Source organism: Manis pentadactyla, chromosome 4 (genome assembly GCF_030020395.1).
Source record: "Manis pentadactyla isolate mManPen7 chromosome 4, mManPen7.hap1, whole genome shotgun sequence".
NCBI lineage: Eukaryota > Metazoa > Chordata > Mammalia > Pholidota > Manidae > Manis > Manis pentadactyla.
In genome coordinates, this window is record NC_080022.1 from 153213228 (window position 1) to 153240434 (window position 27207).

Genomic DNA, 27207 nt, shown 5'->3' on the forward strand with positions numbered 1-27207 from the left:
TGGAATATAAAAACAAAGCAAAACAGAAGGAACAAAACAACAGTAGACTCAGACACTGAGAAGTGACTAGTGGTTACCAAGGGTGAGGGATTGGGGTGGATGCAGGGGGGAGGGGGATGTGGATAAAAGGTCATAATGATTCACAATCACAATATAAGTTGATCATGAGAACTGTTGAACCACCTTGATGTACATTTGAAACCAACATAAGATTGTATATCAATAATAGTTAAAAAAAAAATCTATGTCCCAAACCCAGTCTTATGAAGAAAAAAAAGAAAGAGTAAACATATTTGGAGCAGCAAAATGCTTCCACTTATAAGACAGCAAGATGCTCCCACTTTTAAGAGGGAATCAGGATCTGAATCCAACTGAGGATATAGCAGATTCACACACCCCATCTCCTGCTCTATCCAAACTTACTTTCCTTGAGTGTAAAGGCAGCACCCACAATATTTAAAATATTTCTCACACTTTTTGGTTGAATATGTAAAACTCAGATTTTAATAAGCTAAATCTTGTATAACTCTATTGTATCATTTATATGTGGATGACACCTCAATTTCTTTCTCCAGCACTGACCTTCTTCCCTGAGCTTCAGACTCATAGAACCAACTACCTATCTGGATGTCACGACTTAAAGTCAACTAGAATCTAACATGTCCAAAACATAACATTTGATTCCACACACACACACACACATACCCATGCCTAATCTTCACCAAAAAGTTACTTTTCCCTTACTCTTCCCTAGTTCAGTAAATGGCATGCCATGTACCCAGGGTTTCAAGCCAAAAACCTAGGTGTGATCTTTGATTCCTCCTTTTCCCTTAACCTCCAAAGGAAATCCATCAGGTGCATTTAGCTTTACCCCCAAAATATTCCCAAACCTGTTCATTTACCTCCACCAGCACAGATACCACCCAGTCCACGCCACCATTACCATTTCTATATTGGCCTCCCTGCTTCCACTGTAATACCCAGAGTAATCTTTTATAAAACGTTCTCTCATTCATTCAAATATTTATTGAGAACATACAAGAACTAGGGATATAGCAGTGAAACAAATTAGACCCCGGTGCTCATGGACTTCCATTCTAGGAGGGGAGGCAATGACCAAGTAAATAATTTTGTATAGTACAAATGCAGTGGAGGAAATGAATATAAAAGGTGATCAGCTCTCTCAGTAAAAAATTTTGAATAGCTTCCCACGTCTTAGAGTAAAATCCAAATTCCTTACCACGACCTTGTTTTAAGATTCTATGAGATCTGATTTTTATTTGTCCCTCCAACCTTATCTGTCCCACACTTCCTGTCTGCAATTTGGCTCCAGTCACCCCAGCCTTCTATTTCCTCCATGTTCCAAACCTTTTCTCTTCTTCAGGCATGTGTTTCCTCTATCTGGAAAGCTGTTTCTCAGATCTGGGAAAGGTTGCCTCCTCTTAGCTCAAATATCACTTCATCAGAATGAACCTGACTAATCTACCTAAAAGTATCTGCCCCTCCCTGTTTCCATCAATTACATGGATTTGTTTCCTAGCACTTTACACTTTGGAAAATTATCTTGCTAATTTATTTAACAATACCTTCTGCCTCCACTAAAACTTAAAGTTTCCTGAGGTGAGGAATCTCGGGATGTTGTTATCCATAAAAGTCAAGAACAATGCCCGACGTAAGAGGATCTTGGTAAATATTTTTTGAAAGAACAAATAAATAATGACGGACCGTATGACGACAATACAACCCCGTCTTTCCCAGCAGCCAGGCTCCACCCCCCAGTCGCTTCCGCCCACGGCCAAGCCGGAAGCCTTCTGTGCGAGGAAAGTTCTCTGCGCGTGCGCTCTGGGGCCGCGGAGCCTTCTGGGTGAAGATGGACGCTCACGATCTCTTTCGCCGGCTTGGTGCAGGAGCCAAATTCGACGTGAGACGCTTCTCGGCGGATGCAGCCCGATTCCAGGTATTGTGCGCAGAGGCATAGAAGCCCGAGTAACTGAGGGGGAGCAGGAGCCCGAGAATGAACTGGCTGCTGGGAGAGCCGGCACTCGGAGACCCCGTGGCCGGACTGTGCGGCATTGTCCCTCATTTTGCTTGACGCTTACTCGCAGACCCACCCAGTCAAGTCCAGGCTTCTAAGCGAACTCTTTCCATCTTGTTGTAGACTTAATTGGGCCTGGCACGGAAACGCGTCCCCCACCCCATAGTTTACTCAAAGGCAACAGTTGGAATCCGTTATTCAAAAGTAACCTTTTCTCCGAAACTGGTGGGAAGGACTTTCGAAAACAAAATCAGCCCAAAGCGGAGAGAACAGATTCTTTCATCAGAATCTGCCCGGGTTTGGCCTGGCACGCTCATACCTTTACTGTACAGGGTTCTTTTTATTCCCGCAACCCCACAGCATGTTCAAAGAGAAGAGCCATTTAAAAACAGAGGGAGAGGACTGACATAGGAAAGTAGTGAGTGACTGATAAATCGGGAGAAGTCAGTTGGGGCGCTGTTACGGAAAATCTTGAGTGTCAGCCTTGATGTTGTGACTAGGGACTTGGGTCTGTGTGTCGGCGCGCGCGACACGTGTTTTTTTAATTTTCTGGCTGGCAGTGCAGTGTAGTTATTTTTTGGTTATAAAGAGCCGCCAGATTCTTCAGGTCCAAAACCTGGGTCTGAAAGTTTCTAGTTTTGAAACCTTGCTCAAGTTATTTGACCTTCTAATGCCTGAATTTTTCTTATTTGTAAAACTGCCGTTTACTTCCTAGGGCTGTTGAAGGAGGAAGTAATTTAATACATATACACGTGTTTGGAAATCTGTCCGACAGCATCTGTTACTCTGATAAGCATATACGTATTGGTTGCTATTATGGTTATTATTGTTATTACTGCTCTTAGGTCAGAAGAGAGATCATTGTGGATTCTGTTTGCCCAGACATATCATATTTGTCAGAGCAACAGATATTTGCTGAAAGGGTAAATTAAAGATAGGGAGTCATTGGACCTACATCCTAACTTCCAATACTGCTTGGACGAAAGCAGTAACAGCAAATTTCATTAAAAATTTTTTGGGTTTTAGGTAGGAAAAAGGAAACATGATTTTGATTCTTCAGAGGTCCTGCAGAGACTGGACTTTTTTGGAAATAACTCTGTCCCAGGTGAGTGTGGAACATCAACTCATCAGGAACTCCAAGATGAAGAGAAAAAGGAAGAGAACCTAATTAAAAGGAAGGGGGAGCAGAACAAGAAAAAGAGGAAGATGACTTCAGGTTAGTGCTTGATTGCTGTTTTTTTTTTAGTTACAAAAATAAAACAAGTTTATGGTTATAACTCCGACAATATACAGTCACTCGGGGTCTTTTTTTGTACTATCAGGCTATCTTTTCCTTTGTTCATCTATTAAGTTTCCTAGCCATTTACCTTTTTAATAAATAAATAAATAAATACACATGGTTTTAAAAAGTTATACAGTGGTTAAAAGTAAATTTTCTTCCCACTGTCTCTAGTCACCTCGTTCTCCAGAGACAACCAGTGTTTATCAATTCCTTATGTATTTTTGTAGAGATGTTGTATTCGCATGTATTATATGTCCCTTAAGAAACAAGGATGATAGCATACTCTATATGCTATTCTGTTCTGAACCTTACCCCTCCCTTTTTAAAATGCAATATATCTTGGAGATTTTTTGGCATCAGTAGAAAGTGCACTGCTTGTTCATTTTAACACAGTGTAGTATCCCACTATTCCATAATTGATTTAACAAGTTTCTGTGATGTACATTTAGTTTGTTTCCTCACTTTCACTGTTATGTAGTGTTGTAATAAATGTCATTCTCCTGATCTTTGTGTGTTATGTAAGTGTATCTGTCTGATAAATTCTTAGGAGAGGAATTTTAGAGTTAACATAGATTTATTTTAAATTGAGATATTTTGGAATTATCTGCCAGAAACATTGTATCAGTAGGTCTACTGCTTTGTTCATTGAAGCATGATTTAGTAGCCTGTTGTACATTGTAGGGATATTCCATAATTAATTTGAAAAAGTTCCTGTGTTGTGGAACTTTGTTTCCACACTTTTGCTGTTACATTGTTGGAAAAAGTAATTTTACTTCCCGATCTATAGTAAAGTTTGATAAAGCCTTTCACTAAGATTAGTTAAAAAAAAAAAAAAGAAAGAAAAAAACCCGCTGCCACAGATTTAGGGAAAAGATTCAAATGTAGGACAACGAGAAACACACAGATATGTACTTTAACAATTTAGCAACAAATGTGTATAGACATACATAGTTTTAATTGGAAAATTCAAATTCTTATGGATTAGTAATTTGGGTCTATTAATGCCAACTGTCTTATAAAATTTGATTTTTTTTTAAAAATTCATTGTAGGGGGAGGGTTTAGGGTGGGTTGATAGGGAGGGTGTGAGGATAAAAGGGCACAAAAATTCTCAATTACAATACAAGTTGGTCGTGGGTTTGGTAGTACAGCATGGAGAATATAGCCAGTGATTCTGTAACATCTTCCTTTCTTGACAGATAGTAACTGCACTAGCAGGGGTGAGAGTATAATAATATGAGTAACTGTTGAACGACTGCTGTGTACTTGAAACCAATATAAGACTGTGTATCAATGACACTTCAATAAAAAAAAGTCATTCTACTTTGTGATGTTCACCATCCCATCAATGTATGAGAATTCTTTTCCTGTAAATTTGTTTGTGTATTTTATATCATTTTCTACTAGATTGTTCATGTTTCTTCCTAATTTCTTAGACCCCATATGTATTAAGGAAGTTAGTTCTATGTCTAACATACTATGGTTACAAATGTGTTTTCTAGTATGTCATGTGACACCTTTATCTCCTTTCTTTCAACCGTTTTGTGTTAAATTATCTTTTCCTTTTTATTTTTTTTTTGAAATTCTCCTTTGTTTTCTCATTTGTAGTTTCATTTTGTTATGTTGAAATCTTTGACCCTCTGAGAATTTTTTTGATATAAGGAGTTTGTAGGAAACTAACTTAATTTTTTCCATATGGCTAGCTAATTTTCCTAATATGTTGATAATCCATTTTATCCCTATTGGATTTAAATGTAACTTTTATTATAAACTCATATCCCATATATATTTGAATCTATTTTTGGTCTCTGTTCTGTTGAATTGATTTATATTTCTGTCTTCATACACCAATACCAGATTGTTTTAATTACTGTGACCTTATAAAATGATATAAAATCTAGTAGAATGGTGTGGCATACCATGTTCATTGATCAGGCAACTGAATATTTTCTCCCCAAAGTGATCTATAGAATCAATGCAAACCTAATTAAAATTCCAGTAGACTTTTTTGGTTGGAATTGACAAAGGACTTCTTAAAAAAACGTTAAGTACATCTACCATACCCACCTATTCAACTCCTAGAATTTACCCAAGACAAAGGAAAACTTATCCTCACAAAGACTTGTACACAACTGTTCATAGCAGCTTTATTTTTAATAGCCAAAAACTGGAAATGATTCAAATGTCCTTCAACGGGTAAAGGATAAACAAATTGTGTATTCATACAGTAGAATACTACCTGTAAATAAAAAAATTAAGAACTATTGATACATGGTGCAATGTGGTTGAATCTCAGAATAACTATCCTGAGAGAAAGAAACCAGACTAAACTTAGTATATACAACATGATACCATTTATATAAAATTTGAGAAAAAGCAAAATAGTCTACAGTGACAGAAAGCAGATAGGTGGTTGCCTAAGGATGGAACAGTGCATTACAAGGGACCACAAGGAAATTTTGGAAGGTGATAGAAATAACCTTGAATATTGGTGGTTTACCAGGTGTATATGTATGCCAAATTGTATACTTTAAATATATGCGATTTATTACATGTCAGTTGTGCTTCAGTGAAGCTGAAAAAAATTTTAAAAACGTTCTAAAATTTCTCATTACTCTTTGCTCATCACTCTTAGAATTTTCTAGTTATTTGCATATATTTATTTTCTCATATAAACGTTGAAGTCAGCTAGTCCAATTACCAAAATAGTCCCGTCAGTACTTTTCATTGAACTAATATTATTTATAGATTTAGTGAGAATTGCAGCCTTTTTGAGTAGTCCTTAGGTATTGTGTTGTGTTCATTGCTTTATAAGTGAAATCTTTTCTTTCATCATACTTATTTTCTGCTGGTTGTTTGGATGTAGAGAAGCTGTTGTACTCATTGAGATCTCCTACTGTTCAAGTAGTTTTTAGATTAATCTCTTGTTGTTTTCAAGTATACAGTTGTCTACATATTACACAGCTGATATAACTAACAAAATGAAGAGAATGAGCTTCAGAGCTCTGAGTTTAACAACACAGAACTTGCCTCTCCTTTTCCAATTTTTATACCTCCTGTTACTTTCTTTTATCTACTTGTATCAGCTAGTACTGTTTCTTTTGTTTAGGGTGAAGGTAATGTTAACTGCCTATACCCAAGAATGGTGCACCTAAAATCTTTTAATTTTTAAAAATATATTTTAGAAACTACTTCTCAAGAAGGTTCTACTATACAGTGGATATCGTCTGTGGAAGCAAAGATTGAAGATAAAAAAGCTAAAAGAGAAAATAAACTAACTTCAGGAAAGTTGGAGAATCTCAGAAAAGAAAAGGTTAGAAAAATGTCATGGCCCTAGTTGCTTTTCTGACTTAGTGAATTTTTCACTGTCCTTGGGTAGTGTTGGCAAAAGTAAATGTAGGTTTTGTGAAGATAAAAGGTTGATTACCTGAGTTTAGATTTTAATGAGATCTTACAGCAAAGTAGATGTTTGTGTTATGGCTAAAGCTTTTTGTCTAAAATTCTTAAAAGTCCCTTGAAACTTAACAGGTCAAGATTACATATGCATACACACACATACATATATATATTATCCTATAGTATTACTATATAATTCTTGATCTTTTCAAGTTTCAATGTTGATAATGTGTTCAGAATTAAATTTCTAAAATTTCTTATGCCCTTTTGATAAACATAAAATTGGCCCCCTTTTTCCCCTATTAAGCTCACTGGTTTAGAAGGATTTCCTCTGACAGGGATTTGAGAGAATTCCTAAGAAACCTATTTTATACCTTGGGACTAGGGGGAGTAGAATACAGAAGAAACAATAAATACACCATTGTCATGTCTGCTGCACACCTGCCATATCGCAGGTGGATTGTTCAGCACACTTCAGTAACCTGGAGTCCAGAACTTGGCTGTGTCTGGATCACAGAATGGGAAAACAAATCAAATCAACACTTTGATTCTTTTGGTACTTAGTTTTGACAAATTGTGTTTGGGCAATGTTGTTCATGGGAAAACTTCATAAGATTATATATCAATGATACTTTAATTTTTAAAAAGTGTCCAGTGGAATCAATGTGGAGTCAAATTTAAATGAGAGAGTGTGCAATTTTTTATATATCAATTATACCTCAATAAACCTTAAAAAGTGTAAATTTTAAAAATTGTGTTTAGGTTAAATCATCAAAAAGCATTGGCACTTGTGTGCTAAGTGCCATATAAAGAATATATAGATGGTATAGTATTATAAATTATGACTGATGGTAGCACATAAATATACCATTATTCATAACATTGATGCATTAATGTGAAGCAAGTGTGGATGGATAGGTTTCATTGTTTTGAAGGTCTGCTGTCTATGAAAGGGCTGAAGTGTACCTGAAATCTGTATCTTTTAGGGCTTGGAATTTAACCAAAACGTTTCAAATGCTACCAAAGCTTGTCCTAGAAACTACTACTGTTGTTTTATAACATCTGACAGTGTATTTGGCCATATCAACAGTGACCCCTTTATTTCACTTTACAGATAAACTTCATCCGGAATAAACACAAAATTCACATCCAAGGAACTGATCTTCCTGACCCAATTGCTGCATTTCAGCAACTTGACCAGGAATATAAAATCAGTTCTCAACTACTTCAGAACATTCTAGATGCAGGGTTCCAGATACCTACACCAATCCAAATGCAAGCCATTCCAGTTATGCTGCATGTGAGTATGAAGGTCTAGAGTGCCTCTAACATTTATTCCTCTGTGTGTTTGCACATTCTCTTCCCTGTGTCCTTGAAATCTTCCTTTCTAGTTGATCAGCCCCCCCTGCTGAAATCCTTCCCTTGCTTTAATCCATCTCAAATGCCTGTGCTTCCATAAAACTTGTCTTGATTACTACATAACTAGATGAGATCTTTGTCCTTTACCAATGACACTGTTTCCCCTGCCACCCAATTCTCCAAGTTATTTAGTATGTTCTTTCCCTTGCAACATTTATCTTAAACGTTACACTGCTGTGTATTTGCATAAATTATATTTACCTTTTCCATTTTACTAGAGTGTAAACACTTTGAGAATAGGGACTATGTTCTGTTTATCCATGATTTAGTTTATAACTCCCGGGAACTTTTTCAGAAATACAGAATTATTTTGCATGACTTGACTTTGTTTTTTTCCCCAATACCTTTTATTATTGACTTCAATAATACCTCACATACAATAAAATACACAGATTTTAAGTGCACAGTTCAATGAGTTTCAACAGTGTGTACCCTGTGTAACCATCACCCCAGTGAAGATGTATGACACATTCATCACCCCAGAACATACTCTTGTGCCTTTTTGTTCTCACTCTACCCCTGCCCATAGGTAACCACTGTTCTGATTTCTATTGCTACATATTAGTTTTTGCCTCTTCTATAGTGTCATGTAAGTGGTATCATTCATTATTTATTATTTTATTTCTGGTTTCTTCACTCTGCATATTGTTCTTGAGATTCATCCATGTTGCATATATCAGTAGTTTCTTAATGAATACTATTTTTTTTTTTTGCATTTTTAAAAATTTTGCTATCATTAATACACAATTACATGAACAACGTTATGGTTACTAGACTCCCCCCATTACCCCCATTATCAAGTCCCCACCACATACCCCATTACAGTCACTGTCCATCAGCATAGTAAGATGCAGTAGAATCACTACTTGTCTTCTCTGTGTTATACTGCCTTCCCCATGCCCCCCCCACATTATGTGTGCTAATCATACTGCCCCTTTTTCCCCCTTCTCCCTCCCTTCCCACCCATCCTCTCCAGTCCCTTTCCCTTTGGTAACTGTTAGTCCATTCTTGGGTTCTGTGATTTCGCTGCTGTTTTGTTCCTTCAGTTTTTCTTTGTTCTTATACTCCACAGATGAGTGAAATCATTTCATACTTGTCTTTCTCCTCCTGGCTTATTTCACTGAGCATAATACCCTCTAGCTCCATCCATGAATAGTATTCTACTGTCTGAATATACTGCAACTTGTCTATCCACCTGTTAAAAGAATTAATGGGTTAAATTAGGGTTCCAGAAATTTTTTCTAAGGTTTTCCTTTTTGGAGTCATGAGAGCTGACTTTTTCCCCCATGTAATAACCAAGATATGGCCTTCAGTTCTGGAAGCTAAAGGATACTAATTACCTTTTCATCCATGCTAGTCCTTTTCATTTTCTTAGGGAACTGAAATGAGAGACTCATACTACAGTCAATTTGTTTTTAATTTTCATTTAAGATTGTTTCTGTCATGACTTCAGTTTAAAGTTTTAAAAATCACAGTGATTTTTTGAATCACCTATAATACTCTGACACTCAGGTTATCACTACTTTTTATTTCTTTCAGGCATTCTGTTATTTATTAAAACCTTCCCTAGGGGTTGAGCAGTACAGGTATCAGGACAAAAAGTTGGTTTTATAATTTTGCTTTGATAAAGGGGCTTAATGGGAAAGAAAAATTGAAATAATTGAAGTAGTGAATTGTCTTTGGATTTTAGTTGTCCATATTCTTTACCCAGTTTAAGTGGACTTTGGTGGCAGTGCTCAGAAACTCCATTGGGGCAGTAGTCACAGAGGTGGATAATGTTAAAAAAGTGATGGGAACATGAATAAATGATTCATTACATACTGTTTTATTCTGTGGCCGGTAGCATTTGAGCAGGCTTTGAAAAGTTTATGTACTGTTTCCTTGTACTTAATGTATTCTGCTTTTAGGGTCGAGAACTTTTGGCTTCTGCTCCTACTGGATCGGGAAAGACTTTGGCTTTTAGCATTCCCATTTTAATGCAGCTGAAACAACCCACAAATAAAGGCTTCAGAGCCCTGATTATATCACCAACACGAGAACTTGCCAGCCAGGTATGACTTGTTTCTTCAGAAGAGGATGTGTGTGTTGTTTGTTTCAGTCATTTCTTACTTGAGAGTAATAAAAAGGTTTCAGAAAGAGTAAGGCCTGTGTTTTTTGTCATGGCCAAGTATTCTGTACAAGAGCATACTGTTCTGTATCTTACTGCATATGGGAAAACTTTAAGTCAATAATTTTCTAAAACATGATTTTAATACTTAGGTTTCTTTGGTAAATGCTCTAAGAATCCTTAAGTTGAAGGGGTACTGTAACATATAGTCCCTCTCTAAAATGTATTTTCTCATTTAGAAAAATGAACCCTTATCTCAGTTTTTGAGAAAGTAAAAGTATACAGCAACTGCTCCATCCTCCCAGTATGCTTAATAGAAACTACATGCCAAGTTGTGAAGTCGTTTTATAATAGTACTGTATTCTGAAAGCAATATTTAACAGATTGGAAGAGTTTGGTTTTATCTGTCAGAACTAGTTTACTAGATCTGAAGAAACTACTTAATCTTATTAGGCATTGAAGTTACAAAATGTTGAGATTCCAGGTTGATCTACAGATTATTATGGGTTTAATTTCAGATATTTATGGGTTAGGAATAGATTTATTCTGTTAATAGCAAAAGAGACTGCACATCTTATCCAGTTATGTTAGCAGCTAATGTTTTTATCATTTTCCATTTTAGATTCACCGAGAGTTAGTAAAAATCTCTGAGGGAACAGGATTCAGGATACACATGATCCACAAAGCAGCAGTGGCAGCCAAGAAATTTGGACCTCGGTCATCTAAGAAGTTTGGTAAGGAAATCATACTTGGGATACAGAGCATGTAAGGGATTTGAAAATTACAAATATCCTAATTGACACCTAAGAGTTCTTAAACACAGTCATGCATATAATTAGATTTTTAGAGAAGTGAAAAGAGGTCTCCTCCCCACCCCCACCCAGGAGTTATGTACATATATACCAGTAGTTCTCTACCAGAGGCAGTTTTGCCCCTCACCCCCATCTCACCCTCCACCCCAGAGACATTGGCAATGTCTGGACACTCTGAAGTGGTCACAGCTGGGGAGAGTTCTACTGATGTATAGGGGGCAGAGGCCAGATTGCTGTTAAATACCCCACAGTGCCCAGAACAGCTCCCTACAGCAAGGGGTTATATGGCTCAAAATATCAGTAGTGCTGAGCTTGAGAAACTATTTTTTTACTACTGATTTTTAATCTACCATAGAAGTACTCTGCAGATAAGAAAGGTTTACATCCTGACCCTTATATCAGCCAGAGAATCTGCTTTTTTCTCTTTTATCTTGAGCCTCTAAATAAAACTTCATTTAAAGAAGGGATTTTCCTGGGGGAGAAAAAAAAGGTTTGAAAATCAACTGTTGGATTACAGTGTTTTTGCCTGTTAGAAGTTGAGAAGGCAGATTAAATATAATAAAAGAATAAGGATATAACAGTTTGTACTGTGATGGATTAAAAAATATGTCTGTTAGCTTATTATAAAAAAGAACTTCTGTGTTGTTTATGTAGTGATTGTAGTTAGTATAATGTCTCCCTCTTCCCATTTCAAGTTATTAACTGAAATTCAGGAGGCTTAACTCCCTAATTTAAGAGGGCTGAATATGGGTTTTCAGTTTGTACCATTTGTTTTTCCTAGATATTCTTGTGACTACTCCAAATCGCCTAATCTATTTATTAAAGCAAGATCCGCCGGGAATAGATTTAACAAGGTATAGATTGTATTTTAATGTCTTTTGTGTGTGTTTTAATTTCGTCCTCAGTTACTTGTATTATTGCCCATTAGAGCTTGCTCTCTGCCAGTTTTCAGTCAGTGTTGATGCTTAGAAAAACAGTTTTCATTAAACTCAGAAAAATATCTATCTGGTTGGGAAGAAAGTTTTGGAATTTGACAAGCAGTTTGCACAGAATTCCAGTAGCTTTCTCACATCTTTCAGCAATGGTGTTGTAGTTTATGAGGTTTATGTGAAGCTCGGTTGTTACTAATGGAAGTTCATATCTTTGAGGCTAATAGAATAGAACATAAATTTATTTTCTCTTTTTACTTTTTTTCCTGCTTTTTTTTCTTTTATTTTTTTCTGGTGTGATGTGTGGATCTGAGAAGTAACATCATGGTTTGACTTCTTCATGTGTCCCCACTGTGTACTGAAGTGTCTTGGATCTTCCAGTTAAATATCCACAAGTTGTCTTGTTATTTCTTAGTGTTGAATGGCTCGTAGTAGATGAATCAGACAAACTGTTTGAAGATGGCAAAACTGGTTTCAGAGACCAGCTGGCTTCCATTTTCCTGGCCTGCACTTCCCACAACGTCAGAAGAGCTATGTTCAGTGCAACTTTTGCATATGATGTTGAGCAGTGGTGCAGACTCAACCTGGACAATGTCATTACTGTATCCATTGGAGCAAGGTAATTGTTCTTCCACGTCATCATACTGAGGTATTTTTCTTTTAATAAAAGCCTCTTTTTTTTTTTTTAAGCCTTAAAGAGATATGTTGTTTGACCTGAGGTTATTAAGAGTTTTACTGAAAGAAATGTTTTCTTTAAAGTCAGATTGATTAAGGATTTTCTATTTTAGAATAACCAAAGGAAGATTCTCATATTGTCATATTACATTCCTATCATCATACTTTCAGTGGATTTTTCCCATTCACGAACTATAACATGAACTGTGTAGCCACCTAGAGTATTTTTTTTCTTTGATGGCTTAGATAAGTAGGACCCCAGAGAAGGAAGCTGGTGTCACTGAGCCACTTGATTCATAACCTTTCAAAAAATATTTGGGGAGCATTTTATGCTAAATGAGTGCTCAATAGTAGAAAAAAACCTTTAGGAAATTTTAATATTGCCACTTGATAGAATATTATGCAATCCATGAAGTGATAAGTATGAAGACTATAGTTATATAAGAAAATACTTGTAATACCAGGTTAATAAAGAAGCAGCCACATGGAACAGTAAATAATACACTGACTACCTTAAACTTAAAACTGCAGTGTATAAAAAGAAAATAGAACAAATTCACCATAAATATATGGCAGGCAACAGAATGGGTAAACATTTATGACACCTTATACTGTATTGCAGCATCTTATAGAGTGTTAATAAAGCCTTAAGATACCTCATCCCCAACTGTCTATAAATGAACCCTTGCTCATCATTAGGAAAAAAGTTCAGCCATATGTAATGACCTTAAAAATGTTCTCATTTTTTCCAAAACTTTTACTTTTAGAAATTTTTTTATAACTAAATTAGATACATGAAAATTTATGACTATAATACAACAAATTGTTAAAGTTTATTCTAAAATTTAAAAATCATGGACAGTTTACTTTGTTTACATTTTTCTGTATTTTCAATATTGTTTAGATGACGTTTTTATAATTAGGACAAAACATTGAAAAATTACAACTTTGTTTTCAGGTTATAAGTAATTACTCATTGACAATGGAAAACTTTATTCTGCTGGAGTTACGTGTAAATTTTTTCATTTCTTTAGAATTCAGAGGGCAAAAGCAAAAATGGCTCTTGGAAATTACAGTGTATGTTTTCTTTTCAGGAATTCTGCAGTAGAGACTGTAGAACAAGAGCTTCTCTTTGTTGGGACTGAGACTGGAAAACTTTTGGCCATGAGAGAACTTGTTAAAAAGGTATATTTGGACTACATTTTTGAGTTTTGATAAAGTTCACCAATTTGATAAAATTCCCACCAAGGAATATTACTGGTGGGAGGCTGACTACTGTTCCTATGTCGTATTTAGTAATCCAGTCGTAAATTCTTAAGAAGTACATTGGGCCAACTGTTGTCCCAAGGTGGGAGTCTTACCTCTTAGTATATGATAAGTCTTATGTTCCCAGCTCAGGGTAGGCTAGGAAAAGACCCGCCTTATGCCCTGAAAGCTTCCTTTCTTCACTTCTGCATATGTATCTGCTCTGTTCATCTCCTTGCATCCCTATGCTGGTTTCTTAATAGAACTGGAGCATTGTGGAATGAGAAGGACACTAAGTGGGTTTTCTGTTTTTATCCCTTCAGTAACTATGAGTAGAAGCCATAATTAGAAGGTAACTATGAGGGGGCAGAGTTGGGATAATAAAAGAAATATAAATCCTAAGCTCAATATAGGGGGGGGCACAGGGAAGGCAGTATAGCACAGAGAAGACAAGTAGTGACTCTATAGTATCTTACTATGCTGATGGATAGTGACTGTAATGGGGCATGTGGTGGGAACTTGATAATGGGGGGGATGTAGTAACCATAATGTTGCTCATGTAATTTAATGATACCAAAAAAAAAGAACTGATGGGAGAAAGTGCAAAACTAATAGTCAGACGGTGGACTTAATCCTACCCATAGCAGTAAACACATTTAAGAAAATGGACTCAGCACTGCAATTTAAGACCGAGATCTTCAGTACATTCAGTACAGTAGATTTCAAGATAAGAATTATTACCAGAGATAAAGAGGCTCATTTTTTAGTAATGAAAAGAAAATGCATAAACTATAAAGCTTCTAGAAGAAAACATTGGAGAATATTTTCATGATATTAGGAGAGGGAAAGGTTTCTGAGAAAGTATGCAAAAGGCACTGACCAGAAAAGAAAAAATGGATAAGTTGGACTTCATTAAAATTAAAAACTGCTGCTCATCAAGAGACACCATTAAGAAAGTGAAAAGACAAGCCGCAGACTGGGAGAGAACATTCACAAAGGAATCATATCTGGAACATATAAGAATTCCCACACCTCAAGAATAAAAAGACAACCTAATTAAAACAGACAAAAGAAGGTACGGGATGGGATGGGCAAAGTGGGTGCAGGGGGTCAAAATGTACAAATTTCCAGTTACAAAACTGATTAGTTCTCAGAAGATAATGAACATCTACAGTATAATAATATTGTATTGCATATTTGAAAGTTGCTAAAAGAGTAAATCTTAAAATTTGTCACTGTAAGAAGAAAAGTATGTAACTATGTGTGGTGATGGATGGTAATTACTGTGGTAATCATTTCCCAGTGCATACAAATATCGAATCATTATGTCACACACTTGAAACTAATAAAATGTTACACGTCAAAATATAAAAATAAAATAAATCCTAAGCTCTGCCCCTGGAATTAGTCTTTTTTAGAGGATAAAATAAATATACCTGTGTAATAGATAGTTTGTGATAAAGTACCATAAAAGACCATAGAATGTTTTTCTTCAGCATCCATATAGTCATAATGGGGCTGTCAGGGTGAGTTGAATTGGTTGGGGAAAGCCTTATAGAGGAAGTGCTACTCATCTGGGCCTTTAAGGTTTTGTGGGATTAAAAAAATGGAGGCGGAGAGTCCTGATGGCTGGAGTTGCGGCTGGAGTCAAGTCTAAGGTGGAGGTGAATACAGTGTGTTTGGAGACAATTGAAGAGGTTACCTGTCTAAGGCAAAGAGTTTATGGTGAGAAAGATCGGCTTGGATAGGAAAGTTGGGATCACATTGAGAGAAAACACTGGACATGTTTTAAAACTGTGGCCACATAATTTTTAGGGAAATTAGTTAAACAGTGGCATACAAGATGAATTGTAATGGAAAGAGACTGAAAGTACGGCAACAAAATAGCAGACTGTTAAATTATGCCAGTTAGAGATAAAGAGGAAATGAGGGTGACAGGTTTAGTGATGGAGCATTAAGAAGAGTGGGAGGATGGAAGGGAAAGGTGTTTGCAAGTGCCTGGTTATTACAGAAATGGTTAAAAGCATGAGCGGTTGGAGCCAGACTACCTGGATTGGAATTCTAACTTTAGGCAAGTTAACCTGTTTCACAGTTTCCTCATCTGTAAAATGGGAATAACAATATCTACCTTATAGAATTATTTTAATGAATAGATACAAATATAGCACTTAAAATAGTGTTTGGAACATAATAAATGCTATATGCACTAGTTTTATTAATATTATCAAGGAGATGATTTGGCAATAGGACATTTAAGGTTTTCACAAATAACTCACATGGAGATTATACACTAGGAATTTTTAGTCATGTATGACCTTTCAGAGGTCTGTAACCCTCTAAAATTATGTGTTAGATTTTGTGTGAATGTGTGGTTGCCTTTTAGAAAGCTTCATAGCTTTCGTTAGATTCTGAAAGGGATATGTGAACCAAAATAAAAACGTTAAGCCCCAGTGTAGACAACTGAAAATATAGAAAGCTGGTTTGAGAGGGAGGTGGGGTTTAATGATATAAATGTAAAAATCATCAGCTTAGAGGTGGTAGTTGAAAACATTATATTTAACTTAATAAGATAAAGATTATATTGAGAGAACTGAGAAACAAAGACTAAGCTTTGAGGGAAGGGAATACCCACAATTAAACAAAAATTAAAAAGACAGTTACTACTAGCAGAATTTGAAAAGTTCTGAGGCATGGAAGCCAAGAGATGATAGTTTTAAGAAGTGGTCATCCATCACTGTAGAAAAGTAAAGTAGATTAATTAGACAAGATTACTGGAAATTATAGCTCAAGCTGAGTAGAGAATGGATAGTGAGGAAGATGGAGCAGATTTAGCGCTCTGGTCCGAGACATTTGGCAATGAAAAGTATGTTGAATTGGGTTCTTTTATGAGCTAAAATGATACGAAATAACTGCAATTGTATTCTTGATTATGGGTTATGTGTGCTTATTTTGCCTTCCTTCTTTTAGGGTTTCAACCCACCTGTTCTTGTTTTTGTTCAGTCCATTGAAAGGGCTAAAGAACTTTTTCATGAGCTCATATATGAAGGTATTAATGTGGATGTTATTCATGCAGACAGAACACAGCAACAGGTAAAGTTAAATGTATATTTTCAAAATAATAACTACTAAATTTAAAAATATTGGCATTAGATATTATGAAGTACTTGTCCATTCCTAGAGTGGTACTAAAACATTAAATATGTTCTGTTAACCAGAGAGATAACACAGTCTACAGCTTCAGAGCAGGAAAAATCTGGGTTCTTATTTGTACAGCATTGCTAGCCAGAGGGATTGATTTTAAAGGTGTGAACTTGGTGATCAACTATGACTTTCCAACCAGCTCAGTGGAATATATTCACAGGATAGGTGAGTTGTCTCCCCACCCCACCGCCCCACTCACTTATCTTAGCACCTGTACTATTCCCTTCAGACATGCTCATTTTTTAGTGCTGTGAAAATCCAGTAACTTTTATATGTGAATCTTGAAGTTCTTTCCCTAAAAAAAGTGCATTTTTATGGTCTGATTTCCCTTAGGTCGAACTGGAAGAGCAGGGCATAAAGGAAAAGCTGTTACATTTTTCACTGAAGATGATAAACCATTATTAAGAAGGTAAGTTAGGAAAAATAACAGTATTGAGAAGGCAAGATTGTGTCATTCATTATTCATTTATATATATACACACACATACACAGTTAACAGATAATTACAAAATGGCTAGGTCCCAAATTGTGTTAATGCATTAGTCAACCAAATTCTAGCCGTAAGAAAATGAAAAGTGATCAAAGGGCATTGTTTTTGCCCTTCCATTATTAGAATTTGGAAATACTCATAATGGAATGTTCATTATTAAGTTTCAGGCTCACAGGATTCTCCCAATAGCCATTAGTTGGTGTTACGTACAATGCTACGGTGATATTTTGATTTAGTGAGTAGTTTACAAGTTAACCCCTGAGTCTCTTCAGCCCAGTAAAGATTATTTCTAATCATGGTGCATCCTTCCCATTAGTATTAGGGTCAGATGGAGTTTTATATTTAGTCCCAGGAAGAATTATTTTAGTAACACAGGCCAATATTATTCAACTGTAGCCCCTTGATACATGGGTAACATAATGTACTTCTGGAATCTCGAGTCCGAATTTGACCTATCATCATAGATTTTAATACAGAAGCTGAATTTCCTAATTTTGGCTGTCGACAGTAATTTTAGGCTGATGTAAATTGATAGCACTTCACGTATCTAACAAATGAAATTGAGTTATGGCCCAAGGTTGTTAGAACTTTCATCTGTTTATCAGTTTTGGCAGAGATTTTGGTTTGTGCCTTCTGAGTCTTGGCTCTGTCAACCTTGGTTTTGCTTTGAGCAGACTTTCACATGTGCATGTGTAGGGGAGTATGTTCTGAATGACTGGACTCACCTAAGGTGTCCTTAGCAACTCTAAGCACATGAATCTGACGACCCCCATATTAGCATAACTATGCACCTCAGTTTTCTGTCTGGGCAATGGGGATAATGATAGTATTTACTACTAAGGATGGGGTTTGAATCAGTTACTATATCCGGAAACCTTAAGACAATGCCAAGCCCGTACTAACCCTATCAATTAATAAATTTAAGCTTGACTTTGCTTCAGTTAGTATCTTACCCAAAATTAGGCCTAGTGACTTTTTATGGCTTGATAAACATTAAGTAGAAATAACTGCTATCTAAAATCATTCATCAATAATTTCTGTCCAGCAGAAGTTCTTTCTAATTCATTACGATTTTACATCTGGTAATCAGAACACTTCACTGGATTATTTTCCTTCTAGTTGTAGTTCTCTTATATCATGCAGAGGGTTTAAGTACATGAACATCAGTTTGACCAGATACAAATTTATGTTTATGGGTACCTTTTTCAGCATTGCCAATGTTATACAGCAGGCCGGATGTCCTGTACCAGAATACATAAAGGGTTTCCAAAAATTACTAAGGTACAACTTGAATTTACCTAGATCTTCTCTTTCTCTATCTCTTTGCATATATACTCTTGATATCACACTCCTGCATGTTAAAGTTTTTTTTTTTTTTTTTTTTAGATAATTATTTTTTATTGAAGGGTAGTTGACACACAGTATTACATTACATTAGTTTCAGGTGTACAACACAGTGATTCAACATTTATATACATGATAATTCTAAGTACCAGCTATCACCATACCAAGTTGTTACAATATTTTGACTATATTCCTTATGCTATACATTACATCCCGGTTGCTTATTTATTTTACAATTGGAAGTGTGTACTTTTTCTTGGTTGTTGTTGTTAGGGCATCTCTCATTTTTATTGATCAAATGGTTGTTAACAACAATAAAATTCTGTATAGGGGAGTCAATGCTCAATGCACAATCATTAATCCACCCCAAGCCTAATTTTCGTCAGTCTCCAATCTTCTGAAGCATAACGAACAAGTTCTTACATGGAGAACAAATTCTTACATAGTGAATAAGTTACATGGTGAACAGTACAAGGGCAGTCATCACAGAAACTTTTGGTTTTGCTCATGCATTATGAACTATAAACAGTCAGTTCAAATATGAATACACATTTGATTTTTATACTTGATTTATATGTGGATACCACATTTCTCTCTTTATTATTTTTAATAAGATGCTGAAGTGGTAGGTAGATACAACATAAAGGTAGAAAACATAGTTTAGTGTTGTAAGAGAGCAAATGTAGATGATCAGGTGTGTGCCTGTAGACTATGTGTTAATCCAAGCTAGACCAGGGCAATAAAACATCCACATATGCAGAAGATTTCTCTCAGAACAGGGGGGGTGAGGTTCTAAGCCTCACCTCTGTTGATCCCCAATTTCTCACCTGATGACCCCCCAGCGACTGTGCCTGTCTTAGGTTGTTCCTCCCTTGAGGAATCTTACCCGTCTCTGGCTAACCAGTCATCTTCCGGGGCCACCCAGGGAAATGTTAAGTTGGTAAGTGAGAGAGAAGCCTTATTGTTTGAAATGGTTAGCTTTTTATTTCTTTGCATATTTATGCCCTGTGGCTTCTATGCCCAGCATTTGTCTTGAGGTATCTTTACCACTTGGAGGAGTTATGATACTCGGTAAATTTGATATGAGGCACGAATTCTATTTAAGAATTCGTTGTAATTAGGAAGGAAGAAGAAAAGCTATAGAAGTAGCAGGCAGGAGAAAGCATGGGAAGATTGATTATTTCTTTGACATATCTTCTTGTAGAGTAACTTCAGCATGTATATATTTTAAGCTACTACTTAAATTGCGCACACACATTAACATAATAGGAGTATAGTTACATAACCAAAGCATACCTGTAATTACCAGCCATCTCCAGTGAAACCAAGAAAACCAGTTAGGCACCCTAGGCATTTGTGAAAACTTATCAATGATATGATGGTTATTATCTAACTGAATTTGAATAGTTTGAGAAAAATCAGACAAATTAAAACAACCCATTCCTGGGCACTGTTCACATCCCATATGTTCTTTTAACAGTAAATAGTCTGTAGTTGTAAGATTTTGGAGCGCTACAATTTGCACTTCTCCTAATTCTTGGTTGAGTTCCAACAGTATAGATCCAGTCAAATTTGTTGTTTTACTGTATGCACAGGCCAGCTTAGATATCTCCTTCATTCCCATGGCAAGTCCAGGAGCTGGTGGGATGAGTGCATCTACAGCTGTAGCAGTGCGTGGATCTTTGTTGGGGTTTTTTGATGATCATCTTCTGGCATGAGTCTTCCCGAGAGTGCTGATGTTGGAAGTTCTCTTTCATATCGTTTCTTAGTTGCATGTTAAAGTTTTAACAATATTATAGTTCTAGAACACTTTAAGATAAAATTTTTCTGTTTAAATATTTGTGAATAGTGTATGTTCTTGTCAGTTTTTTTATTCTTGATATTTTAAGTATTTTCAGATTTTTAAAAAACTCAGTGTGAGTGAAACACACTTAGGCTTTTAGTTGATAAAAGTGGAAAAAAGCAGTTAATTGGCCAAAATAAAACTCTAATGATTGTTTGGCACAGGATATAAGGGTGACACAGGACATTTTAATCATTATTGGTGCCCTTTTGAAAAATTGAATTTATCATCTTTTTGGGTTACCTCTCTAAATACAATGAGGTAATCTAGGAGATATTAAAGTGAATACAGTTTCATTGTAAACCACCAAGTGGATTGAAAAATGAATTTTGTGGTCAAGAATCAAATCTAGGTTTATCTGTAGCTCTTTGAAATTAAACTGCACTTAATTCATTCTTCTCTTTGTAACCTTCAGCAAACAAAAGAAAAAGATGATTAAGAAGCCCCTGGAAAGGGAGAGCATTAGTACAACTCCAAAATGTTTCTTAGAAAAAGCTAAATGGTAAGTATACAGTGAGCAAAGTTAACTCTGTCATGTAGTTATAGTATGCAATATTTTTCCTTAGGATAAATTTTTAGAAGTAGAATTGATAGATTCACAGTCTGTTGAAAAATGAAATAAAATGTAATTTATCTTATTGCCTGTGATTTGGGAACTTGGATGATTCCATCCTAGATTTTTCCTGTGTCTGTATACATTTTAATGATCTGTTTTTTTCTGTCTTTGAAAATATAATTTCAATTTACTGTGAGTTAGAATGACACTGCCCACCATCTCCACACAGCCTGCATCAGGGCATAATACTGAGGCCAATAGTTAGGACTGTTGACTTACACTGATGGAGCCTTCCTTGAAGCTCCATAATCTGGACAGGATTTCAGTATTAACTGTAGGCTTATGCTGAAACACACTGTAATACCTCCAAAAAGTATGACTTGGATAAATTTGTAGTAGTTAGCTGAGTTTTTGAGGAGTTTAAAGCATAGATTTTTTTAACATACACACAGGACTACTTTTCTTGCCCATTACTGCTAGGAAATTATAGGTTTTGATAGGGGTAGGCTAAAGTATTCTGAATAATACTCTTTATTATTTAAAGAAAATCATTATTTAAAGTATATATTAAGTGTAGGCACTTACCAAGTACCTGTTATCCTGCCAGATACTGGATGATAGTAGCATATACAAATGAATATAAAATAAGACCCTTTTCTTGAGTTTTATAAGAGTTTATAAGGAGATTATACATGAAAAAACTTAGAGAATAATTTTTTAATAAAATTGAAGTTTAGGGAAGAAAAACATCATTATGGGTTGGTGTAGTTACAGAAGGTTTCAAGGAGTTAGAGCTATCTTGAAGGACTGGTAAAATTCAGGCATGTAGAAGGAGCAAGGTAACAAAGGCATGAAAATGGATGCACTATCATTTTATGCAGAAAAAAGAAAATAATCATTTAAATTTTGTGCTTACTCAGTTTTATGAGTTGTTAATACATTTTAAAAAAATTTTGGTGGCCATAGTTTGTGGATGACACAGACCAGTGGACTAGTAGAGAAGGTCACCCTGCCTGGTCATCTTGGGCACCTCATGTGTCTCAGATATTTTCTTGTGTTCATATCAGAACCGTTGCACATGCATCAGAACCTCCTTTTTTGAGTCATCATAAAGCTAGGATTAGAAATGCAGTACTTTCAGGTACAGAGCAGCAGCTGATGAAAGTTTTTAACTAGAATCAACTAGAGCATAAGATGGCTATGTTGACTTTTAGTAAGATACATCAGTATTCTAAATAATTACACTTGAAGTGTTGATTTTTTTTAATTTGTAGCATTTGTACTTGGGGTATTGAAACTTAAAACTGCACTAAAACTTTGAGGACATTTGGTATAAATCATGTCATTTCAGCCCTTTGTTTAAGATACTTTGATGTCTCTCCATTTTCTTCCCATTTAAAGGCTGAACTTCTTAACATAGCATGAAAACATCTGTCTGACTCTAGACTAATTCCTTTAATGATCCTATAGCTGAATGTCATACCTCTATGCTGATAATTCTTAAGTTCACATCTTCAGGCTCAGCTTCCCAGCTGAGCTGTAAGCCTGAATCCTGTTACCTGGTGGACCTCACTTCTGGCACTATAACTGAACCTGGTACAATGGAGGGAAATATTAGATTAGAAGCCAGAGAACTAGCTCTAATACCGCCTGTTCCTGTGATTTTGGACAAGTCACTTCAACTAAGCCTCTTTCCCCTGTATGTAAAATGGAAATAATTATGTAAATAACATCTCTGCCACCGAGGGTTGGTTCAGGATTAAATGAGTTAATGGACATCTAAGAACTTTGCATTACTGTACTGTAGTATTTTTTTCAAAACTTTTTTCCTTAGTTAACACTTAGTTGGTAGCCCTCACTAAACTCTAAAAGTCAGACTGTCAGGATGCATGTATAACTTTTATTACCAGTGTGTGAAGATCAGCAAGTTACTCAATTACTGTACATTTACCTCATCTAAATGAGCATAATAGTAGAATCTTCTTCATAAGTTAGGAAGATTATTCAAGTTGATATGTATAAGCACTTATAATAGTATCTAGCACCTAATGTGAACTCATTATTAGGTCAGGATCAAAATCTGTCTTTTATACCATGTAGTAGTGTAGTTTATTGTGATGTCTCTGTCTTACTTAGGTGATTGTGGTTTTCTAAAGGGCAAGAGACCATGTCTAATGCATCTTTGTGTTCCTAGTGCCTCATATATTTGATTATACAGTAGGTTTCAATAAATGTTTATTAAACTGGTGAGTTTTGTAAAGCATATATATTTGGAATTCCTGATTCAGCTTTCCTTACTTGTCACAGGAAAAAGGTCACTAATCAGAAAAGCAAGAAGAAAGTAGCTCTTGGTGACGAAAGTTAAAAACAGACGTTTTTAAAAGACTACATCAGAAATGTAATTTTATGATCCCAGCATGAATTTTGTTTTCATGGAATACTTCAAGCCTTATATCACCCGTACCAGATATTTGAAATCAACTATGAAAACATAGGACTGCTGAAAAGTGATCCTAAATTACGAGTGCATGATGTCAGATTTCAATTTGTAGATAACTTTAAGATAATTACATAGTGGAAATAACATTCATTGAAATTTCTGTAGTTTGAATCCAGACAGATGCTTCTTATAGAAGAACAAAAGCTTACACTAAAAATAACAACACCCAAATGTGGTGAATTCTTAAGGATTTTTACCTTCAAGTGTGAAGGAAGATGTGACATATGCTGTGGAAAGGCTTCTGGAACCAAATTTAAAGGAAAGCCTTGAGATTAAATGCCCCTTCCCACCATCACCACCCTCCCCCAACATTTTTTTTTTTGGATGGACAAGAAGCAGCACACATTATCAACTAAGAAGAAACCTACTGCTCTCTTTTATTTTACTACTTTTAAATTTATTGATGGCCTTTTGTGGTATGAGCCACAACAAAGAGATGCCTCTTCTGTGTCTGATTACTCAGTTTCCCTAAGATTTTAAATTGTTTGGTCTATTAAATATCCTTAAACCTCATTGGTAACATACCTCATCTTATCTCATAATGTTACAACTACAAGATTGTGGTCACTGTCTCCCTTCTTACTCAATTTTCCATCATTGAAACATGCTCTTCCCTGTGTCTTTCCATTTAAGATGACTTTGCTCCAAACTGTTAAATGTTTTATCCTGGTAAGGAAGAATGTTCCTGTTACTTGATACACCTCTGCTCCATTGTCTCACAGCTTATCTTTCCTGAGGCTTTATGGCCCTTCATCCATTTAGTAAAGCAGGTCTCTGCCAGAGGTAAAGGATTATGATCATCCAGTGATGGAGACTATTTACTATTAGCAGATTTTTCTCAGTTGCTAGTTTCGTACAGTGGAATAAAAAATCGACCCATACATGTAAGGCGCTTGGAATGGCTCCTGACATGACTTTCAGTCATTATCAATACTGCTACAATACTGCAATATAGGTAGCTTTTTCTCAGCAGCAATTCAATTAAACATTTGTTTCCTTTATTCTCAGCCTTTTATTCTAGATTCAGGATAGGTAGACTCCAACTTGAATATTTTAGATGCGACAAAAACTGTTCATTGCTACAAGGTGCAAAAAAAAGTAGAAGCATGGGGGATTCTGTTCTTACAAACATCTTTGATTCAGTATATATTCTGGAGGTAGATGTACTGGTGCCATCTGTTTGCCTGCTGAATGACTTTGAGCAAGGTCTTTAATTTCTTAGAGCTTTGTTTTTTCATGCGTGAAATTGGTAGTAGTACCAACTAGGTCTCAAGATTGAAAGTATTTGGCACTACGTGTAACATAACAAATATTCACAACAAATATCCTTTAAGCAAATATACTTGGTTAGGAAGACAAGGCTTGATAACAGCCCCTGCCCTTACAGTGTAGTGGTGGGATTGAAGTAAAGGAACAAATACTGTGGCAAATGCTGTGTTAGACATAAGGCCACAATGCTGAAATGTTGCAGGAGGGCATCTAACCTGGACTGGAGATGTCACGGAAGGCTGACATCCTGAGCCAAGTCTCCCAGAGGTAGGAATTAGCAGGCAAAGGAGAAACAAAGTATTCAGGCAGAAACAGATCATGTCTTCTGTGATCCTTGATATACTCCTTTCATTTTACTTTTTTTTTTTTTAGTGTTTTCTCCTGTGACACCACCCATCCTTAAATAAAGTTGCTACATAAACCTGTATCAACTTGGTATGTCAATGGATTAATACTGAATGCCTTAATGTCAGCTGTGACTATGTGCTATACATCTCAGTTTCATCTAAAGAAGGGGAACAATGAAATTAGACAGTCACGAAAAAGAACACATGAAAATTGAATAGCTGGCTCTAGTGAAATGAGCAAAGATTTTGTGAAGTCAAATGCCTGGGTTTGAATCCTGCTCCTGCTGCTTTTGCAGCTGTATGACCAGGGCAAAGTACATTTCAGCCTTTATTTTCTCTTCTGTAAAATGCGAATACTAACTTAGGGACACCGAGTTTTGAAAAAATAGTAAAATTCCTAACCAGTGATTTGTGCCCAGTTAAACAATAGTTACCAATTGTTTCCCTGTAAAAGCGCTGGGGCAGAAGTGAAAAAGAAAAATGCATTTAATTCACCTAACCTACTGGAGACCACCCCCACCCCCACCCCCACCCCCACCCCCAGCCCGCAACCAGCCCCAGAATCGAACTGTGCGTGGAGCCCCAGCACCCGGTCGGGTCACGTGGCCAGAACACCGCTCCTACCCGGGCGCCGGGGGTCACGTGGGCGCCCGCCCCGCCTCATACCCCAGTCCGCGGGGAGGGTGGGGCCTAGCATTTGCCCCGGAAGTAGCTGTCTTCATCTGACAGCTGCTTGTAAGGCGGCGGCGGCGGTGGCAGTCTCCGAGCAAGATGGCGTTACGGCCGGGAACGGGAGCTGGCGGCGGCGGGGCCGCGGGGGCCGCCGGGGGAGGAAGGTGGGTATGAAGAGCTGGGCCGGGGCCTGCCTCGCCGCCCACTGCCTCCCCCACACCCAGACGCAGGGCTGGCCCCCGCAGCGGCCAGGGCTCTGGCGGTTTTGGCTATTTTTCCTCGCTCCGACCCCTTTTCCTTTGAAACTGGCCTGCGGGAGAAGGGTCGTCTTCCCGGACCTAGGCCGAGGGGGTGGGAGGAGCCCGGGCGCCTGGCTCCTGTCTTCCAAGCGCAGGGCCACCGGCTGCTGGGGCCACGCGGGGAGCCGCGAAGGGGAGGGTCCGCTGACTGGGCTGGGGAGACAAGGAACCCCGACGCCTCTCTACTGGCACTGGCTGGCTCTGAAGTGACCAGAGACTTCTCTGCCAGGGCTTTCCGGGCTTGACAAGGAATGTTGTAGGGGAGGGTCTGAAAAATATGGTTACAAAGCTGGACAACTGTTTCCAAGATGTGTGTGTGTCCTGTCCTTTTTGTTTGCTTCCTTAACACGAGAAACAGGAAAATCTGAAGACCTTTGAATTAGTATGTAGAACTCTTGTAGACGTAACTCTTTAAGACTTGTCTCGGTATTAAAAAATGGTTCACTGTTAAGCGGCAGTTACGTAGTTATTACAACAAAGCTTCCAGGCTTTTACTTAGCCCTTAAACAAATCTGCTTTCTGCTGTATTTCAGATAGTAATTGCCTTGTGTTCTCATACACGAGACAATAAAGGAGATGAACATTTGTAACTTGACAAGTTCATTTAAGGAAATAATTTTATTCCTGAAGTTTTCACCCCACTTCTGTAACGACATAGTCTGATTATATTTTGTTAGCCAACACATACTGCTTACACATTTGGAGGTGAAATTAACTTTTTATCCTTAGCATCCTAAATTATTTTTGGAAAACAAACTTGTTAGTTTTTTGATATGCAGTGTTTCAAT

The 27207-nt window shown here is 36.8% G+C and overlaps 2 protein-coding genes across 19 annotated transcripts in view; both read left to right on the forward strand.

The window, feature by feature from the left end:
- The first annotated feature begins 1769 nt into the window (after positions 1-1769).
- On the forward strand, positions 1770-24345 carry DDX52 (DExD-box helicase 52). The gene is made up of 15 exons (XM_036911052.2): positions 1770-1957; positions 3062-3251; positions 6501-6628; positions 7826-8011; positions 10038-10181; positions 10860-10971; positions 11831-11903; positions 12394-12597; positions 13748-13838; positions 16866-16988; positions 17114-17264; positions 17433-17508; positions 18799-18870; positions 21192-21278; positions 23640-24345. The coding sequence occupies exons 1-15, from the start codon at positions 1871-1873 to the stop codon at positions 23695-23697; spliced, it is 1782 nt and encodes a 593-aa protein (XP_036766947.2). The 5' UTR covers positions 1770-1870; the 3' UTR covers positions 23698-24345.
- A 1763-nt stretch (positions 24346-26108) lies between these two features.
- The window catches only part of SYNRG (synergin gamma), a 114364-nt gene continuing 113265 nt past the window's right edge, over positions 26109-27207 (forward strand). For 8 of the 18 annotated variants that reach the window (XM_036911036.2, XM_036911038.2, XM_036911040.2 and 5 more), the window contains exon 1: positions 26146-26284. In XM_036911036.2, coding sequence (XP_036766931.2) covers positions 26220-26284 — 65 coding nt within the window. In that variant the 5' untranslated portion in view covers positions 26146-26219. Of the gene's footprint in view, positions 26285-27207 lie in introns of all 18 variants that reach the window. The other 10 variants (XM_036911042.2, XM_057501246.1, XM_036911037.2 and 7 more) reach the window with 4 other exon arrangements.